The sequence below is a fragment of the Phocoena phocoena genome, chromosome 2, assembly GCF_963924675.1.
Source record: "Phocoena phocoena chromosome 2, mPhoPho1.1, whole genome shotgun sequence".
Lineage (NCBI taxonomy): Eukaryota > Metazoa > Chordata > Mammalia > Artiodactyla > Phocoenidae > Phocoena > Phocoena phocoena.
Genome location: NC_089220.1, coordinates 12,428,443 through 12,448,906, shown reverse-complemented (window position 1 = coordinate 12,448,906; position 20,464 = coordinate 12,428,443). Strand labels below are relative to the sequence as shown.

General features: G+C 53.5%; 1 protein-coding gene across 1 annotated transcript in view; it reads right to left on the bottom strand.

The window, feature by feature from the left end:
- The window catches only part of CCDC88C (coiled-coil domain containing 88C), a 125,051-nt gene that overhangs the window by 70,478 nt on the left and 34,109 nt on the right, over positions 1-20,464 (bottom strand). Inside the window, exon 4 of the mRNA XM_065872000.1 lies at positions 1,527-1,596. Within this exon, the coding sequence (XP_065728072.1) occupies positions 1,527-1,596 (70 nt within the window). The remainder of the gene's footprint in view (positions 1-1,526; positions 1,597-20,464) is intronic.

Genomic DNA, 20,464 nt, shown 5'->3' with positions numbered 1-20,464 from the left:
GGCCAGAACCTCTTCAATTGACGTGCACTGATTCTATATGGTGCTGGGGACCAGAGGGCAGGCAATTCACCTGTCAGCTTAAAAGCGGCTTCCCCACAGTGTTCTAAAACCGGATTGTTGGGGAAGGTTGCACAACTCTGTCCATTTATGAAAAGAATCACTAAATTGTATACTTAAAATAGGTGAATTTCATGGTATGCAAATTATACATTAATAAAGCTATTAAAAAATCAGCATCCACATCTCTGCAGGTGTGTCTGTCCAGCGCCAGACCCGAGGTGCGACCTGGGTTCCTTGCATGTGGACAGTCTCTTGGCCCCATGTGGTTCAAAGGGGCTAGAACAGAGACTCAGCTAGGGGGAGGGCTGGAGCCAGGGTTCTGGCGAGTGGAGGTGCCTGCCGGTCAGCGGCACCGAAGATGAACAGGAGGTCAAGGAACCCCCTTCCTTTGGCTCCTGTAGCGAAAAGGGAAGTGGGGCCCAGGAGGACCGCCTCCACGAACAAAGTGATTAAATGCTCAGCTGCCCTCGACCCGGTGGCCCCAGAAGTTGCTGCTCTCAGGGCCAGGGCTCCTCTATGAGAAATGTCCTCGATGGGTCACTTGGTATACTTCTCCTTTGCTCTCCAGCCAACTGAGCTCACGTGGACAGGAGCAAGGACAGCCAGATTCCAGGGAGAGCAGGGCGGGGAGGGACCGACAGAGGGAAGCTTCAGTTCCTTCTGCAAAAGTCTCTAATGTGTGGGATCCTTCCTGCATTCCTTGACTCCACACCTAGCCCAGGAGGCTAACAAGGTCTCCACGGGAACCAGGGAAGTTCCAGTCAGCGAGCACATCTGTCCCTGGGGCCTGCAAGCTTTCATCCACGAGCCATGGGTCCAGGTGAACGCACACAAATGTGGAGGGGAGGAAATCTATCACCCTGTTTAACCAACCCAGTGTGTTAACTATCAGGGATGAACTAAGCCCTGGCTCTCTGGAAGGTGTCCAGGAGGGCATTTCAGTCTTTCAAAGTCACACCGAGTGTCCGAGACTAGGACTTAGAACCTTGCCCACCCGGGCCTCAGAGACCAGAGGGAGACGTGAAAACAGACACACGACAGGATGTCCCGGTGAGATCTACCATGGGGGGAATAAAGCAGCACAGGATCCCAGCGGAAGGGACATTAGCTCCCTCCAAAGATTCTTTCCTGCCAATAGAGACCACACCCCATGATGGTGTGAGGAGAGACCCCTGGGCGTCCACCATACAACTCGGGGCCCTAAGCCCGAGGCCTCGCCTGCCTCTGCGCTCCAATCCCAGGGGTCAGAGGATATATTCTTAAGGAAGAAATGTGCTCTTGGCGTGATGCCTCAGGGCAATAAACCCACCCGTTACGATCACACCCGAATGATCACGTGCTTTCACTGTGCTGGCTCCAAGCTGGCAGCCAGAGCTCTGCCTCTGACAGCTGCCCAGGGCTGATGGCACTGCCCAGGCTCTACGGGGGGTGGGGGGGGGGTGTGTCGGGGGGTGGCTTTCACTCACCAGACAGCGGGTCTTTGCCAATCATCAAGACATTGGGCAAATTCATTACGATCAGCTGCTGGAGAACTTCCTACAGAAACAAAGGGGAAAGGATACCATTAAGCACAGAAAACAGAATAAAGACTGATTAAGACAATTACAGTTTACCAAGTTGCTGGATGCGTGTGCCAGCCATTAAACAGTAACTATGAAAACACCATATAACAGAAAGGAATAGTTAAGATACCAGTAAGCGAAAAGTCAAAAAAGCTAATTATGCTTCCGCCTTGATTATTACCAAATAAAAATTAGGTCTGCGTGTGTACAGAGACTTTGGGAAAAAGAAGATATATCAGATGCTAGATTAGCAGGATCAGGAGTTTCTCTTTAAAAGATGTCTTTATTTTTACGGTATGCTTTGCTTGTGCAATTAAAAAATACAGAACAAAGATTAAAGGGATGCTACTGCGTCTTTACAAGCTGACGATTTGGGATCCTAGCTTTCAGCAGGTCTTTGGTACAGGCTGTAAGTGAGACTTCTCTCTTTTCAGCAGTGACTTCCCTGGGGGAGGGATAAATCACAGCTACTCTGTGCCCGTCAGAGAGGGGACACACGGGAAGTGAGCCGCCTTCTGCCCTCACACCAAGGGCCTCTGAAAGAAGGCCCAGGCACCAGCCATTGGCCATGTCCCCTTGGGGCAGGGATGGCTAACAAAGTTCTCCTTAGAGTGTGCCGACCCACCACTCATGCTTCCCAGAGCAATTCTCAGGGCACATTGGTCTTCCCTGCCCAGATGTGCCTTGCTTTTCACAAATCGGAAGATAAAAAAAATCTAATTTTACAGAAGACAAGAAAGGTAGTAGGATTCCTAAGTATTCTTGGTCTTACAAAAGTGGTCAAGAAACTCTTGACCAACAAAGCTCCTCTTATGCCTTAAAAAAAAATGTTTCCGGGCTTCCCTAGTGGCACAGTGGTTGAGAGTCCGCCTGCCGATGCAGGGGACACGGGTTCGTGCCCCGGTCCGGGAAGATCCCACATGCCGCGGAGCAGCTGGGCCCATGAGCCATGGCCGCTGAGCCTGCGCGTCCGGAGCCTGTGCTCCGCAACGGGAGAGGCCACAACAGTGAGAGGCTCGCATACCACAAAAATTAAATAAATAAATAAATAAAATGTTTCTATTGAGACACGACTTTTTTTTCAGCAGTCGCTCTACTGATGACGTGATGAACCTCTGTACTCAGTACACTGCCAACCAGCACTGATGAAGAAAAAGGGGACAATTAACACGACCGGCTAATCCCACAGGGCCCAGCTGGACACCTCAGAGCTCTCTGAATCCTGAGAATGGTGGCCTAGGCAAGCACGCCTGGAAAGGCCAACACCTTCACAGAATGTACAAAATGATTTGAGCCACTCTCCTTATTATCTTTCCATGGCTCCTGCCACACCAGAAATTGAGGGGAGGGGATGCTAAACCAGGAGGAGTACCCCACTCCCAAACACACGGGCCCCTCTGCACTCAGTGTTGGAGGATGTCTTTCTTTACTATCTGAGGTCACGTGTCACCTCACCAGAGATGGCCAATGTTTTCTCAAACAAGTCTCAGTGCTGGACAGAGTCTGAGCTGCGTTACAGCCTCAGCTCTCCTTCAGGGCTTGGAAAAGTCAACGCGGAAAAAACTATTTCTCAATTGAATGAGCTCACCAAAGGATTCCACAGTCCCGCCCTGGGGGCAAAACACACACTGTGAGTAAAATCAGGTCAATCCACTTCTAGCAAAAGGAAGGACTCCCAACCAGATGGGTCCATCCTGTCATGGAGTCCCTATCCAGCCTCAACACTAAACTCAAGTGCTCAGCCCAACTTCTAGAAGATTTCCTTCTTATCACTGTCCAACCAGCTACAGTCCCCTTTGAAGTCTTGGCTGGTTTCCTCTGCCACAGTCCAACTGTCTGGAGTGCCAGCCCTATTTATCAGGGTGCTTGAAGAAGGGTGCACACGTTTATGAAGGAGATACAGAATGAGAAATCATCTTGAAGGTCTCTGCATTGCAATAACGCAAAGTGGTATTTTTATGCTTATGATTACCTAAGCAAAAGACTGCTGGAAACACTGCTAGAAAATATTGCTGGAAAATCCATGTATTCTCCTTCCAAAACTGGATGGTTAATTTTGTCTAATCAGTATTTTCTAATTTTCCCACAAGAAATATGTATCACTTGCACAATGAAGAAGTAATGTTTTATTAACAATGTTTCCATGATGTGTTCCTCTCAAAACATCATGGGCCTCCCAAAAGTTAATCCAAAATTTGGGGGCCAAAGATACCCCCAAGACCTTAACTGCTCCCCCCAAAGGACCACCAATCACATTTCCAGCAAAAACAGGCTCAGAGGTTTGAGTACGAAGGTCAGAGCTGGCCAGCAGAAATACAGGAAACACATTAATTTCAAATGTTCTTAGGAGTCACCTTAAAAAAGTAAAAAGAAACGAGTGACAACATACAAATAATATGCTTTAATGAAACCAACATTTCCAAAATATTGTTTCACCACATAACCAACATAAAACCATGAAAGAGACACTTCACGTTCTTTTTTCACACTCAGTCTTTGAAATTCAGTGTGTAGTTTACACTCACAGCACATCGCAATTCAGATGCTAAACTGTCACTGGAAACACGATCTGCATAAGCAGAGTCGCAAACCGAAGTTGTTCCAAACACACTTAAAAAGTTTCCAGTAACTGAATCCAGCATCAGCTTTCAAACCTAAACAAACTAGAAATTCACTTCTTCAGTGACACTAGCCACGTCTGGAGGCCCCGCCAGCCACATGTGACATGCTAGTGGCTGCCGTGCTCTGCAACACTGGTGACGAGGGGATTCCCCGAGGAAAGCTGAGCAAATGCGTCCCCTCAGGGCGGCGGGGCCTCCAGGGCGACGGGCCAGGCCCTCCCGCTACGTGAGAAGGCTGCTGACGAGGGGCCCCTCCTGCCTGGTACTCAGAACAGAAAGCCACTGTGGAGACCGCAGCTGACACACGGGCGGGCTCGGTGGGCACTGGTCACACCCCGGCCGGCTGCGGGAGTGGGGACACGGAGCGAGGACGGAGAGCACAGGCCCCAAGGTGTGCTCTGTGTAGCCCCCAAATGTGCCAACAAGCCTTCCTGGTGCCACCCGGGCCTTTGCAAAGGCAGAAACAAAGCACACTGTCACATCCCGAGGCCAGGACGAGGGATAAGGGCACACACGAGCCTTGCGGCCTCTTGTCTCATCCCACCCTTGCGGCCTGATGGCAAGAGGGAAGAGTCAGGCTTGGGGTGCAGCCCTCCCAGAGACCCCTGCCTCCACAGAGAACTGGCCTGCGGAGAGGCAGGAGCAGGGCAGGGGGTGGGTTTAAGCACCGAGATCCAGAGCAGATTTTGTACCCCCGTTCCCTCTCCTCTGTGCACCTGCTTTAGGTGTGTTCTGAGGTCCTAGTATAAGATGCTGGGGAAACCCCAGATTCTCCTTTTCCTAAACGCAACTGCACTACCTGCATGCTGGAGGGACCTCACTGCTAACCACTTGAAACCAACTAAAAGAAAAGTCACAAAAGTAGGTCAGAGCAGGGTGGTACTTGGATTCTCATGTAGCAAGGGGGTCGGGGCTAGAAAGCTCTTTATAAGTACAAGGGGAAAGAACCCACCTGACCCCAGCCAGGCTGCAAATCTAAAAGTTAGGATCTTATCGACTCTGAAGTTCCTCCCAGGGCTGTCCTGACACAAACAAGGCCCTACACCTCGGGGAGGGATGGGACGGGCAGGACACTCCAGGAAGCGTCTGGCACCCCAGCTGGGGCTCCCAGGGGCTGCATCTGGTTTCGCACACAGTGTCAATAAGCCCAGAGACTCAGACCACCCTCGGATTGACAGCTTCCTGATCTGGACCCTCCAGAGGCAACCTGGGGGGACACGGGGAGTGCCGAGGGGCCGTCTTGAGGCCGTGGCACTGGCTCCCAGGGGTCACAGGTGGAGAGAAGGTCTCAGAACAGAACCAGGAAGCTGAGTGGAAGGAAGACACTCCCTTCCTATTAGAATCCTCTCATGACAAGTACAAACGTACCCAGTGGGGAAAATCCAGGACACGGGAGGGGGTGCCCCAGTCCAGGCTTCACAGGTGACAGAGCTCTGCTAGTGGCAGGAAGGATGATGCAGGAGCAGGAGAGCAGATTTCAGAGGCACCAGGTCATGTGCAGAACTCACACATGATTACAACTAAGCAAGTGGCCTTGGTGGTGGCAGGACCTCCCAGCCCCCCGAGAGTAAACGAGACCAGCACCCAGGCATGTGGCTTCACTGAACCCACTACACCAAACGCTCGTCCCAGCTGGTGAGCAGGGATCCCCACATGTCAAAACCCAATATGGGGCCCAGGCTGTGATTCCCAGCTGGCTCCGGGAGTCACCTGGGCCTTCGTCATCCCTCCTGTCACCAGCCTTCACACAGGCCAGCGCTCCAGCCTAAATGTTCCTTCCCTCCCAAACTCCCTCAAACCTCACTCCTCCCAAGGAAGCTTCGAGGTTTCCCGAGCGCCTCCACGTTATGTGCAGGTGGTGCTAAGTCTTGAGATAACAAGATCTGGGGGATCCGTCACTGCCCTCTGGAGGTGGGGCTCTGGGAGAGGCAGGGGGACAGGGGGAGGGAAGGCAGAGGCTGGGGGCCGCACAGAGGGAGCTGCGAGAGACCCCAGCACAAGCCTGGATGCCTCACTCCACCTGGTCTGTCCCTTGGGCCAGAGGTGACCTGCGGTTCCCGGGGCTTGCAGGTGAAGCTCATTTTCTGCGTGTCGCCCAGTTGCCTCCATCAAATTGTTCAGTCCCTGTGGGAGATGGGCCTCCTAATTCCTCTCTAGCCAGTCTCTATCCAGGACTTATAAATAGAGCACCCACGGAGCCATGGCAGTGAATGTCCTGGAAGCCCTCAGGTAAGCCGTGCTTTCTCCAGGACCTCCTCCCTTGGTTGGAAAAGGAGGACTCAGCTCCGGCCCCCCCAAAACTGACCCCCTCAACTTACCTCTGAGAATAAGTGTGTGTACCCCAAACTCCTAGCAAGCTATCTACTTCACCACAAAACTGTCAACAGCAGAATATTAAATGGAGGCTCTAAAACAACCACCTTCAAAATACAAATCCAAGTATGACCGGGTGTGTATAAGGCAGTGGCACTTGAGTACTTGTGCCGCAAACTGCGCTGGGGACTGGTTAGATAATGGAAGGTACGGCCGCGATGCTGGGTAGGAAGAGGGCAAAGAATGCTGAAATGAATAAAAGGATGCCTAACTGAATGTAGAAAATTAAAGATATGCTAAAAAAGAAGAAACCCTCAAAGGAAATATACTAAAATGACAGAACTCTCTCTCTTTTTTTTTTTTTTTTGCAGTACACGGGCCTCTCACTGTTATGACCTCTCCCGTTGCGGAGCACAGGCTCCGGACACGTAGGCTCAGTGGCCATGGCTCACAGGCCTAGCCGCTCCGCGGCACGTGGGATCTTCCCGGACCGGGGCACGAACCTGTGTCCCCTGCATCGGCAGGCGGACTCTCAACCACTGCGCCACCAGGGAAGCCCCAGAACTCTCTTTATTAGAGTGATCAGGACAAGAGCAAGCTTTCCCAACATTTAAAAAAGATTCTGTAATGTGGTTCTAACACCTTAAATTATTTTAACCCTGTGGCATGGCTTCCCCCAAAGAATGTCAGCAGCATCTATTTACTAGATATTGAACCGTGAACATGACAGGTCCACTAAAAAAAAAAAAAAAAAAAAAAAAAAGCCTTTCTCCGGAGACAATTCACAATGTATCCAACACAAAAAATGACGTGGATTATTGATTCTTTTAATCACCGCCCCCTCCCCAATCAAACTTTTTCCAGCATCCCCCATCAGAAATTGCAAAGCCTCCATCGGCCGGGAAGAAGAGATGCCAGCCAGGAGAACTGAGGGATGAGGGCAGAGGCTGGCTTACAGCCCTGGGCCCTGCGCTGGGACCTGAGGCAGGAGGCCCTGGGGGAAGCGGTGGGATCCCAGACCACCAGTCCCTGGAAAACGGAGGCTCAGGGATCCCAGAGAAGTTCACCCACCGCCTGAGGCAACGTAGGGGCCTCGCTGAAAAGGCTTAAAATCGTGCCAAGGCTCATGTCAACCTCTGTGCATGCTCAAACAGAAAGGTCACTTTCTCCGCTGGTGGAAGAAAGGAAAGGTCCCGGAAAGTTGCAGGGTGGAAACACTCTGTGTGTCTGTGGCAAAGGTTATCTTCAGTTTCCACTGGAAACACTGGGATTGTTGGATTAAGCACAATGATTTCACAACAAAATGGGAAGAAATCCTTTTCTCTTGCCAAGTGAATTTTATGGCTTGACATTTTGCCAGGAAGGAAGAATAAACGCTGCTAAATGCCTTGAGTTTAGGTGTACAGAATGACCCTCCATGAGAGTTTGAAAAGGAGTTAATATAGAGGAAATGAGAGGGAGATCCCAGAGGAGTTAAGACAAACACCCACACGAGGCATCCAGGAGGAAGATGATGCTCACGGTTGCCAAGGAGATCAGGATGGTCCAGACAGCAAAATGTGTAGTCCACACGGTCCAAGCAACACAGAGACCCATCCAATACTGAGAATCAGTAACACAAGTAATAACAGCTTTGAGTGCGCACCCAGCACACCTTTAAGTCTGGGGTTCAGATACTCAGAAACACATACGAGTGGCCTGGCTGTGAGCTGAGAACTCTCAGCTGGCGGAGAAGGCAGGGAGGTAGACCGTCACAGCACAAAAGGACAGGTGCCAGAGCAGCACAGCACGGGGGGCACTGCCAAACTCTGCCCAGGCAAGTCTGGGAAAACGTCTCAGAGGCAGCAGCCTCTAAGCTGGGCTGTGGAGAATGCTCAGAGTCCCGCAGGTGAAGGAGAGAGCCAGGAAATGTATTAGCTGCTAAGTGTGGCCAGCAAGTCAAACCTTTGGTCACAGTGTACTGTACATACTCTGCATTTCCCACTGGGGCGCTCTTTCATCTTCACACATCACTGGCCCCGATCACCACCAGTCAGAATCCTATCCATCCTCCGAAGTTCAGCGAAAATGTCACCTCCTCCATGAAGCCATCCTTGATGCCCTTAATCATATATGAGTTTCTTTCCCCTCAACTCCTAATGTTTCACCCTCCCACTTCTGTGGCACTTTCACGTTTTGCCTCGCCCGTGACTCCCCACGCACAGGCAGCAAAAAGCAGCTAAGTGACAGCTGACAAAATGAGACCGATCAGAAAATATTCCTCAAAATTTATACTGAGGTTTTATTCTTTCTCAAGTCTCTTTTTTGGAAGTGGTATCTTCTCTTTCTCACATGAACAAGGGGACCAAGTCCTGAAAACTAACTACTCTGCTCCACGACTACAAGTTACTTTACTGCCCTGTTAAGTTACTTCCTATCTTACCTAGCCAAATCATCCACCATGTGCCTGAAGATCCCACAGCTTGTAGATGTTAACCCAAGTTCAAAACATCTCAAAGTGAATTTGTAATGCTGGTTTGAATACGCCAGGCTTTCCAACTGTAAAATCCCAAATGTCATAGTTTTATGAGCAAACAAAGCAAAGCAAGGGGAATTTAAAATTCCTCAACAGTAGACGTGACTCAGATGGGAAAGCCACCACACGTATTCCAGTGTCCCCAGCGTCTATTCCAGTGCCCCAAGAGAGGAGGAGAGACTGCAAACCCCACAGCCGTAACTTTTCCAGAAACCGCACAGCTAAGGTTCACACAGGTGAGGTGCCTCTGGGATTCTGAACAGCTGAGACGCTCACACAGACAGACCGAGAAAGTCAGGAGTAGTATTCCTGGCAGTCTCTGCACACATCACAGGGCTTATACTCCTGCCATCGATTAGCACTCCTCCAGACTCCCACCTCGATTTGGCCAAGAGGGGTTCCTGAACTCCCTTCCACAACATCGTGGCCCAAACAAAAACACACACCCAAACACAGGGAGGGTCCCCTCTCTTTCCTCCTCCCAACGTCATGTGAAGGGGTCAGGACAAGAATAACTAGGATTTCCAACCGGAGGGAACCATAGCACGACGCTGGCAAAGGGATTTGACGGCGGGATGCAGAGCGAGGGCCAGGTTGGGTGCTCTGGGCTGGTAAACTTTCCCCGAGACCACAGGCCGGGGCACTTTCTAGAGTTACGCTTGTCTCATACCTTCCCTAGTGACAGCCTGCTGCCTCCACCCCCAACCAATCATGCCTCCCTCGATGCTATCCCATCTGAGAGCAACGGGGACTTGACCCCCAAACGCAGCGACACGGCCCTCGTTCTGCGATGTTACAGCCAGGAGAACGGTTTTTTTAATTTAGCTGCTGTGCGGAGACGTAAGCCTGATGATTTATCCTCGGCCGCCCGTTCAGAGACGGGCCCACAGGCCACGTGCTTGTGATTCCATCTGGACGAGAGGCTCTCGTTTCCGCCACGTTCCCTCCGACTGGGGCAGGAAGCCCCGGCGAAATGAGTGGGTAATGAAGTGCTTTTATGTTAAGAGACTGTCACGTAAAGCTGCTGATAGACTCAGCCCATCTGTTCCACCTCGTTTCAATTAAGCCTGGGGTCCCCAGGGCTTGAAACTAGCTCAGGTCCGCACAAGCCTAGGAGCACCGGCTCCCCTAATGAGGCCACACCGAGTCTCAGAACCCAGTGATTTAAAGCCACCAACCTGGGCCATCTGCGGTTCCCAGATCGTCAGAAAACCCCCTACCCCTGAACACTTGGTGACTGCCTCTCCTCATGGCTGCGTTCACAGAAACAAACCAAGCCCAGCCTTTGTTCCCAGAGAGGAAAACAAATATTTCCTTTGAGCTGACCCAGGAGGAAGAGATGTGTGGGAAGGAACACCTGGAAACTCAAACACCAAGTGAGGGCAAAGCTACTCGCTGTGTGACCTCAGGCAAGTCACAGTCCCTCTGTGAGCCACACCCTCATCCATAACAGGAGGAGGACCTTCTCTAAGGGATGTCTGGCTCCTTTAGAGGGAGGGTGGGGTGAGGGTGCTGGCACAGAGAAGCACAGCACATCTTTATAGTTACTAACTCAGGGCTGCCAACTCTGAAAACAGCCAAGGGCCCACACGTCCCAGCAGAGCCAGGGGAAACCCACAGGGACGGGACTGGAGGACAATTCAAATGTCCCCGGGAACGCCTGCCACCCTCCCTTTGGGTTGCTCTGATGCTAGGAAGCATCTGTGCTGAGTTCCTGGACCAAGGAAGGTGGTGGGGGCAGCTCCAGAAGCACGGGCAGGGTACCACATTCATCTCCTGAGAAGAAATTCTGCCCATAAATGGTGTCTCAGGAAACATTTTCCATGGTAAATACAAGCCTCGTCACCAGCAGCTAAAGCTGGGCTCTAGGGAAGAATGTCTGCGGTGAGGCCACCAGCAAGCAGAGGGGCAGCAGGGGCGATGGCAAGCTGGACCCATACCACCCCAGCCAACAGCAGAGGGCAGTGAGAATCAGAACTCAAAACCAGCAGAGGGGGCTTCCCTGGTGGTCCAGTGGTTAAGAATCCGCCTTCCCATGCAGGGGACACAGATTCGATCCCTGGTCGGGGAACTAAGATCCCACATGTCGCGAGGCAACTAAGCCCACACGCCACAACTACAGAGCCCACGTGCTCTGGAGCCTGTGCGCCGCAACTACCGAGCCCGCACGTCGCGACGAAAGATCCCACATGCCGCAGCTAACACCCGACGCAGCCAAAAATAAATAAATATTAAAAAGAAGAAAAAATAGGGCCTCCCTGGTGGCGCAGGGGTTGAGAGTCCACCTGCCGATGCAGGGGACACGGGTTCGTGCCCCGGTCCGGGAAGATCCCACATGCCGCGGAGCGGCTGGGCCCGTGAGCCATGGCCACTGAGCCTGTGCGTCCGGAGCCTGTGCTCCGCAACGGGAGAGGCCACAACAGTGAGAGGCCCGCGTACCACACACAAAAAAATAACGAAAGAAAAAGAAAAAATAAAACCGGTAGAGCCTTATAGATTATCTACGGAACACAGAAACTGAGGCCTGGAGAGGAACATCACAGAGGGTGTAGCGTCCCCATTTGGGTCTATAAAGCCAGGATTTCTCAGCTCTGCCCTAGGGCTCCTTTCCTCTGCTCCAAGGAGCTCACTTCTATTCAACAGTTATCTACTGAGGGCCTACTACATGCCACGACCAGGCTGCAGTGGGGATTTGGGGGAGGGAGAAGAAGGATTTAGACGTTTAGGCAGGATGGGGAGGGAGGGTGGTCCTATCCTCACGCTTCAATGCCTAGAGGGGCTCAGGGCTGCCCTGCCCTCTCTTCCCAGCAAAGCAGCAGCATCCGTGCTTGGGGTTGATGCGAAGAACCCTATTTTATGGTGGTGAGGGATCCTGGAGCTACAAATCAGCAGCTGTAGAGTTCCCTTCCCTGGGCTTCTGGCAAAAGTTAACATTTTTGTTGATGGGCAGAGGGAGGGCACGGGGCTCACAGCCAGCACCACCTTCAGGCCAGAGCGCAGTGTGCAGGGTCACAGCAGGGTGGGGACACGCGTCATGCGGGGCTGGTGGAGCCACCAACACCACCAGGTCCACGGGACCCATCCTGCTCCCCTGCACCCTCGCCAGGTGGCGGCTCCAGGCTGGTTTCCTGGCACCTTCTGCCCTGGGCATGCCCAAAGAGCTCAGCGGGAGAGGGGTAGCCGTCCCCTGTCCCAGCAAGCAGCTGTCTCTGCAGCCACTGTGCCCCACTCTGCTCCACCCACCACTCAGGGCAGGCAGGCAGGGCAGGGCCGGGGCGGGCGGCATACCCCGGCAGCCCTTACCCACTACCAGACGGTGCTGCACCAGTTCCCTCACTCCCGGGGGACACGGGGGAGCAGAGTGTGTGTGGGCGCATCAGCGGCAGGTGGCAGCCTGCAGGACCCGTGAGGGCAGGGAGAGGCAGGCAGGGAAGCCAGGCCACTGCTGCCACCACAGAGCGTGAGCATCGCAGGCCTCGGGGCACCACTGCTCCCTAACGCCCATCGCCCCAGGGCAGGGGCCTGGCGGGCAGAGAGAGCAGAAGGGTAGCCGTTCACTCTGTTAATTACACCATGGTATTTCCTGGGCACCTGCTGGGGGTCAGGTGGTGTGCTGGTCAGGTGGTGGTGGCAGAATACATAGACAAGACCTCTGTCCTCGAATCTAGGAAATGCAGACAGACAAACAAGCTCAACAAAACCGAGAGGGAGAAGTGAGGGTGTCCAGGGTGTGTGCACGGGGTGGGGCCCTGCTTTAGGGGAGCCCACAGCCTGGCAGGGGACGGGCCTGCTGGCAAGCCTGGTGCTGTAACAGAGCGGATGTGAGGCATCTGAGCTGGGGGACGATGGGAGCACACAGGAGGACTAATCCAGAAAGGCTTCCAGGAGGAGGGAGTGTTCGGCTAAAATGGAAACAAAGAGCAGGTGCCGTCCAGGTGGCAACAAAGGCAAAGGAAGTAACAGAAGACCCGCCCCCACCCTGTGTCTCTCCCCACCCCACCCCCACCCACTGCAGCCCCAGAATGGAGAAAGGGAAGCCCTGCACAGGGAGCTGGGGCCTGGCACCCGCTCTGTGCTTATTTCCACAGTGGCATCAGTGGCTCCGGAGTCCCCTAGCCAGGTCCACCACCAGCCTATCACTGCTTCAACCCCCCCAAGTGGCTGGGCAGGGGGGTATCACACCCAACCCACAGGAGCGCCTGGCATGTAATCAGGTCCCCAATGGGTGCTGTCCCAGACACGCTCAGGGAGAACAAGCACGCCTGCCTCCTCCTGCTTCAAGGGTCCCAGCCTAGAACAGCCCTGCGGCGCACACATGCAGGAGGCCTGCAGCGACCGGAAAGTGAAACCCATAAGGAGACGGCCACGGCTACTGGGGTGCAGGGGCTTGTCCTGGAGATCCCCAGGCCCAGGGAAATCCTCCCCACCCCTGGGCTCAACCACACCCCTTTCCTGCTCTATCCCTCGGGGCTTAGGGCCGGGCAGGAGGAGGGGCTGAACAGGAGCATCTCAGTGTCCCTCCTTTGCTCCTGCCTTCCCTCTTTTCCCTCTGGTCTCAAGAGGAAAAGCACACACACGACAGCTTCCACTGCGAAGGGTGGCAGAGGTTGCAACTCTGAAGGGCTGGCGGGGTGCTAGGCTGAGAGTTCTAAGCGCAGGTCTTGGCTCCAGGGGCAAAGTGTGCATGGTTGATTAGCGATCCCTGCCTTGGGCACAGCAACAGAACTTGAGCCTCAGAGAATGGTGAAGGCTGGAGAAGTGGGTCAAGTTCGGTGGGAGCACCGAGGGAGCAGGGAAGTCTCCGTGGCGGATAAGGGAGCGAGGTGAGACCATATTACTGCTCCCCTCGCCCCCGCGTGCCCCTCTGAAAAAGCTGCCGGTGAAACAGGTGGTACAAGCAAACAAATCCTGCAAGCCAGTCACTTCTCGTCATCATGCGAGTTTGCAACAAATGCTCAGACTTCACCCAGAGAGCGAGAAACTCTGGAAGGTTCTTTCATTCTGTCACCAAGAACTTATTCTATAGCAGGAAACTGGGGGAGGGCAATTCAGGACACAGCTGAAAAACTGGGGAGGAGAAAGGTTAAGAAACAAATGTGTAATAACCACCATCTCAGCAGGAAGTGAAAATCTCAACAGATGGTATCGACTTCAAGGCAGCTGTCCACGCTGGCGGGGTGGGCACCTGGTGCAATCCTCTCCACCCCTCCACCCACCTCCAGCGCCTCCTTCCCTGCCCAAACCCCTTGGCTGGAAATAATCACTTCATCTGTGCCCCCTGAGCCCCAGCGCAGTGTACCCCACATTCGAGGTGACTGGGAACCTTGGGTTCCGGGGGTAGGGCACTGTAGCGTGCTCACTTCTGAATCCTCGCCCACCCCGGCCTCTGCATGTGCTGTCCGCAGCAGACGCGCTCGCCAGCTGCTGGCTAAACTGAACCAACTGACCACAGGGAGGAAGGGTCTCAACTGAGCACACCCTCCCCCTGCTAGAGTGCAAAGAACACTTTCTTTTGAACGATGCTAAAGCAGAGCCTGGGCTCCACACTTTGTATTATCTCATTTAATCCGAACTGGCAGGGGGTACACCTGGCCCACTAGGATTTGCCAACACAAGACGCACTTGATCAAATGTTTTTCATTGCTGGGGATGCCACAGTAAATGAGGGAGATAAAGAGGTAAATGAAAAGGTCATGCGATGTGCCAGGAAGTAAGAAGTGCTAAGAAGAAAAATAAGGGTAGGACGACCCAAGAGTGAAGGAAAATAAAGCTGTTACAGACAGGTGGTCAGAGAGGGTCCTCCGATGAAGCAACAGTTGAACAAACGCAAGTGGAGAGAGAGAGAGAGCACGCCAGGTGGACGTGTGGAATACGAGACTTACAGGCAGAGGGGACAGCAAATGGGAAGGTGACTAGAACATGCTGTGCAGTCCCACTGAGCCCGATACTGGTGGTGGCCCAGCCTAACCAGAGCCAGCAGTGCAGTGGTCCTCACGGTCTGACAGCCCACTCTGAAGCCTTGGGAGGCACAAGGAGTGCTCACAAGAGTAACTCACCACGACACCAGGGGTTAGAAAGAGGGTTTAAGCCTGGGTGTCAGGCACAGGTGATTGGTAGTGGTATCTGGAGTGCTGTGTTAAGAAGGATTCTGAGGCCAGGTCTGGGCTCAGAGGCAGAGAGTGCGATGATTGATTAGTGATGTCTGCTGAGCCAGGACTTAAGCGGCCGTGGCACACCCTTGTGTAACCCACCCAGTGTGATAAGCACTGTAGCATGGTATAAAACTGAAGGGATGTGAGGGAGGGACCAGTAGTCCTCTGCCGCTAGTTATAAACCCGCGACCTGAACTTCCTCTGCTAAACCAGCTTCACTTTCCAAGTCTTCTTACCAGGCTGCAGGCTCCCCAGGGTAGACACTTGGACTATCTCCCTCCCCACTGCCCCCCAGGGCCTGGCACAAGCAGGGGCTCACTCGGCATTTGTCAGATGAGCTAATGAAGGGCCACGAGCCCCAGGCCGGTGTGTGTGTTCACAAGGTGAAGACCTTGAATGTGGATCCTGTAGGACAGGGGCAGAAACAGTGCTCCACAGTTAGATCACTGGGCCCTACTGCATGAGGCTCTGATCTGAGGACCTAAAAAACAAAAACAAAAAACCCCTTTCTTTCATTCTTTAAAAAATTTTATCCTCTTTATTTAAAGATTTTTTTTATTGTAGTTGATTTACAATGTTGTGCCCATCTCTGCTGTACAGCAAAGCGACTCAGCTATACACATATGAACGTTCTTTTTTTCATATTCTTTTGCATTATGGTTTATCACAGGGTGTTGAACATAGTTCCCTGTGCTCTACAGTAGGATCTTGTTGTTTATCCATCCTATACATTGATACAGTAGTTTACATCTGCTAACTTTCATTCTCTAAAAAAAAAAGAAAAGGGAAGCTTTTCCTCAGATGTGAGCAAGGTGGGTGTAAGGACCACCAGATTTAAAGAACATTTCAGAAGACGCAGGAGAACTAAGCACGCAGACCTGCCCCAGCACCTGGTCACAAGGCAGGCCGGCTGCCCGGCCTCCTGCAGGGCCAGTTGAGAGCCCACACTTCAAGCAAATACAGACACCCTCACCAGCTGTTCCTGAGCCCGAATCGAGCAGGATGGCAGTCTGTGCCCACCTTGCCACTGCAGCAAGTGGACTCTTCCAGGCTAAGCCAAAGAAAGTTAAGGCCCACCTCTGCACATTTAGTGAGCACACAGTAACGCAGAGGCTCTGTTAGGCATAGGGCTGGGGCGTGTGTAAGGAGCATCTCACTCTGGTCCAACCCTTTCCAGTGTGTCCACACCATCTTGTGTCCAGTGGGGCAGGTGCTTGAACTGTGACACAGGAATAAACTGAGATGCAGTTGGGCCTTGGGTCATGTGGCTAGTGATGACCAAGCTGGGGCTGGAACCTAGGGAGTTCACAGCACGGTTGGCGAGAAGAGACGTGAACCCAGTGAGCTCGCAGCCCACGGGCATCCTCAGAAGGGACCCCAAGGTGTTGGGAGGTGGAGTGGTCCCCGCAGGCTGCAGTGGCCAGGAAAGGCTTCACGGGTCACTCAGGCCCCGGGAGAGGCTGTCAATAAACACGTCAGGCTTCTCGCCCTGAGCAACTTGTCCTGCCCTCTCAGAGCCTCAAAATACCTAAGCGCTTCTCTTAGGACATTTGTGCCGCTGGCTTTGGGGGCTACTTTATTTGCACCTGCTTCCTCAAACTCAGCCACAGTCCTCTGTGTTCCCATAAACTGCCTCAATCTTACATTCACTCGTTCACTCCTCCATACATTCAGCAAACACTTACTTGTTAAAACAAGCCCGGGTCTACTCCGGGCAGTGCACTAGGAGTTGGGGGTGTGATGGCGAGTGAAAGCACATGGGATCTCTGCCCGCCTGGAACTCAAGACTCGTGGTGGAGACGGGCATTTGTCAACCGCCCCCACTATCAAGCGGGGCTTGAGAGTCAGGAACGGGGCTCTCATCGGGCACGGGACAAGCTCTAAATACACGTTCCCTGAATGAATGCAAAGGAGAGAAGGAACGCTGGAAAGCCGGCAACCGGTCATCATAAATCCCCAGGAGCAGAGAGGAAAGATGCAGAAAAGCAGGATGTGCTGTGCTCCCAGCTGGGGCCACGAGCCCGGGGACAGACGGTGGCAGTAGGATAAGCCACGGCGCTAGCTCAGGCCATGGCTGATGGCCCACAGGCACGCCAGGCCTGTCGAAGTAGGAAAGGCCTCTTCTGCCGACGGTCACGTGCCACTACCCTGGCCACTCAGACCCAGGAAAGCAAGGCCGAACCTGGCCGAACACGGTGCAGAACTGCTCCGGGCAGGCCTGGCTCTGGCTGCAGCTCCACGCACACATAAGCTGCCCCCACTGTCGCTCGCCACACACCAGCACGGCCGCCAGCCCCCCTGCAAAGAGCGGCTCTCACCCTGTGTCCACCGAGACAGTTTGCTAAAGGAAAGAAATTAAACAGAAGCTATAATAAAGCTCCCCCATCTGACAAAGCAAGCTCATCTCATCTCACACGGTCCGCAGAGCTGAGGAGTCGCAGTGAACAGGAAGGGGCAGAAGCATCAGGCCGTGAGGGGCATCTTCAACAGGGGCAGATGTGTGGTGGAGGCCGCAAGTCCATTCCGGGAAAGTGAGGCCGCTGCAGGGGGCGGGCCTCGAGGGCCTTCACGCCTCTGCAGTGGAACCTGCCGTGAAAATTACACTCCGAGCAAGTGAGTGTCTGGGGCACGCGGCACTGGATGGCCGACCATCTTTGCTGCTTTACCTCTGCTGTCGCAGGCCCGGTTCCCAACTTGCAGATCTAGTGGCGTTCACAGGAGTTAGGTGACCTGCCCAGGTCACCTGCAGGGGGGTGGAGCCCAGGACCCGGCACCGGCTCCTTGGAGTCCAGGTGCCAATTGAAGGTGCTGCTGGCCTTTTGAATCCACGGGACTCAGGGTGCAATCATTACGCACTCGTGGTGCTCAGAGCCACGGGGGCGGGGTGGTGACATGCTGTATCCCCGAGAATTACACTCATCTGTGAGCCACGAAGACACGGAAATAGGGACTTACCCAGGGTTCAAGCTATTAGAAGACCAGCAGAACACGAGACCCTACCCCCCACCCCAGGGTGTCAGGGACCTGGGCACTGCACTGCACTCCAGGCAGCAGGAAGGGGGAAGAAGGAAAGGCATGCTGCCACCTCCTCTTAGGAAGGATTCTCAGAAGCAGCGCTCAACGCTGCCGCTTATGCGTCCCTCGGCGGCATGGCCATGCCCAGCTGGAGGAGAGGCTGGGGGCTCCTTTATTAAGGAAGAAGGGGTGCGTGAACAGGAGCAGGGGAGTGATCTGCCACATAAGAGGAGATAAAGCGTGACCTCTGGCCTCGTGGAAATAACCATCGCGTTAGAAAGATACACACACGTGGAACCGATTAGTGGGTGAGGCCACATATAACAAGGCACCGATTGTGTGACACAGATAGGAAGCAAGCGGTTAAGGGAGAGCAAAGCCACAAGCCGGCCGAGGTCACTCCAGCCAGCAGGCACCCTGGAGGGAGGCCTGAGCCGGATAAAAGCAGGGAGTGGGGGGTAGGGCAGGGGCAGCAACGGGAACGTAGGCTCCGCCCCAGCCCAGCGAATACCGGGCCATCACAGCCTTTGCTAAAACGAGTTGGGGTGGGAGTGGGGGAGTGCTGGACCTGACATGCACAGAACTGGGTTAATTATTCATCATAATCCCTGGCTCCCGGCATTCACCTGTAGTCACACATGACTCACTTTCATTTCGTTTTTTTTCACAACGTACTAACCACCTGCAAACCCACCAGCCCCAGCAAAGGCTGGGACCTCGACAATAACCTACATCTAACCAGACGGTGCCCCATTCCACACCCCGACCCCCCCATCCCAGATAGCACCAACCTCAATCAGAAGTGCACATTCCCCATTTTTTTTTTTTTACAGTTTTACTGCATCTGTAAAATGTTCCTAAAAATGCACATTTATTTTAGTTACTTTTGACTTTATCAGAAAAGGCTTAGTGCCGTATGTAATCTCTGGGAGCACATCTTTTTACCCAGTCTTTACGACACAGCTGAGGTTCATCTACGTCATTGCGTGCTGCCGCAGTTAATCTGTCTGGACAGCTGTATAATATTCCATCGTATGGTCGCGTCTCAGCGTGTTCATCCACTCCCCCACTGATGGGTGTCTGGGCTGCTTCCAGCCTTTTGCTGTTCTGCACAGAAACGCTGTGAACACTCTTGTACAAGTCCCCCGGAGTCCACGCACGGGAGTTTCTCTCCAGTATACACCTAGGCGTGAAATCAGCTGGGCCGGAGGGCAGTGGATGTTGAGCTTTAGGCTTTAATGCCAGACTGTTTTCCAAAGGGCCTGCGCCAATCTGCACTCCCTTCGCAGTGGATGAGAAACACTGCAGCGATCACTGGCGACACACTGGCCACCAAGACCTTTGATCCCTCCCAACTCCCTGGGTCAGCGCCTCCTTCACACGGAGCAAACGATGACCCCGCATCACAAACTACTCTGCGCGACAGCTGGCTCTTGGCCCCCAGCCAACGTGACTCTAAAACCTGGTGTCCCTCCCGCCAAGGCCTCCCACTCAACTGGCCAACTCTTGCCGGAGGGAGAGGGTTGGAAGGGCAAGGATGACATTGCAGTCAGAGGATTACATCAAGAAGTACATCCCAGTAGGGTCAAGCCTGGGGTCAAGGGCTGAAACACAGACACCCCAGGACAGTCTGAGTACAGAATCTGGCCTTTGTCTCTGGGGGCCCACGGGACGAGCCACTGCGAAGTCTGACCCGGCCTCCCATGGCCAGCATTTTCTCAGTCCGTCATTCACCGCCCCTGACTCCTCATCTCCTCACGTTGAGCCCACCTCCTTCCACTCCATTCCAGCACCTCCTCTCCTAGGCGCCAGGTGCCAGCGACGGCCTTCCGTGGCCAGGTCTGTACCTACAGCGGCACCTGGGCTTTCCACTGGAGTGCCTGACTCCTTCCCCATTTCCAGTGGGCCTGCCTGACACCAACATAAAAAAAAAAAAATCAACTTTCTCTGATTGTAAGCAGTTTAATTAGTGGAGAAAGAGGTTACCCTGAGAACAGGATGAGAAAACTTAAGTAAAGGCAAAGGTGTTTGGGGTTGAATGTAGGTGTTACAGTCTCTTAAAAGGGAGTGAGATATTGGGGCCTGAACAAACCCACTGTGAGAAAGCACCTCCGTGCTATGGGGTGGGATCCTAAAAGGACCCGTACCTCCCAGCTTCTAGTTGATCTTGAGAGTGGCAGGGCCCCTGCCCCACAGCATTCATTCCCTCATATGTGTTTTGTCTCC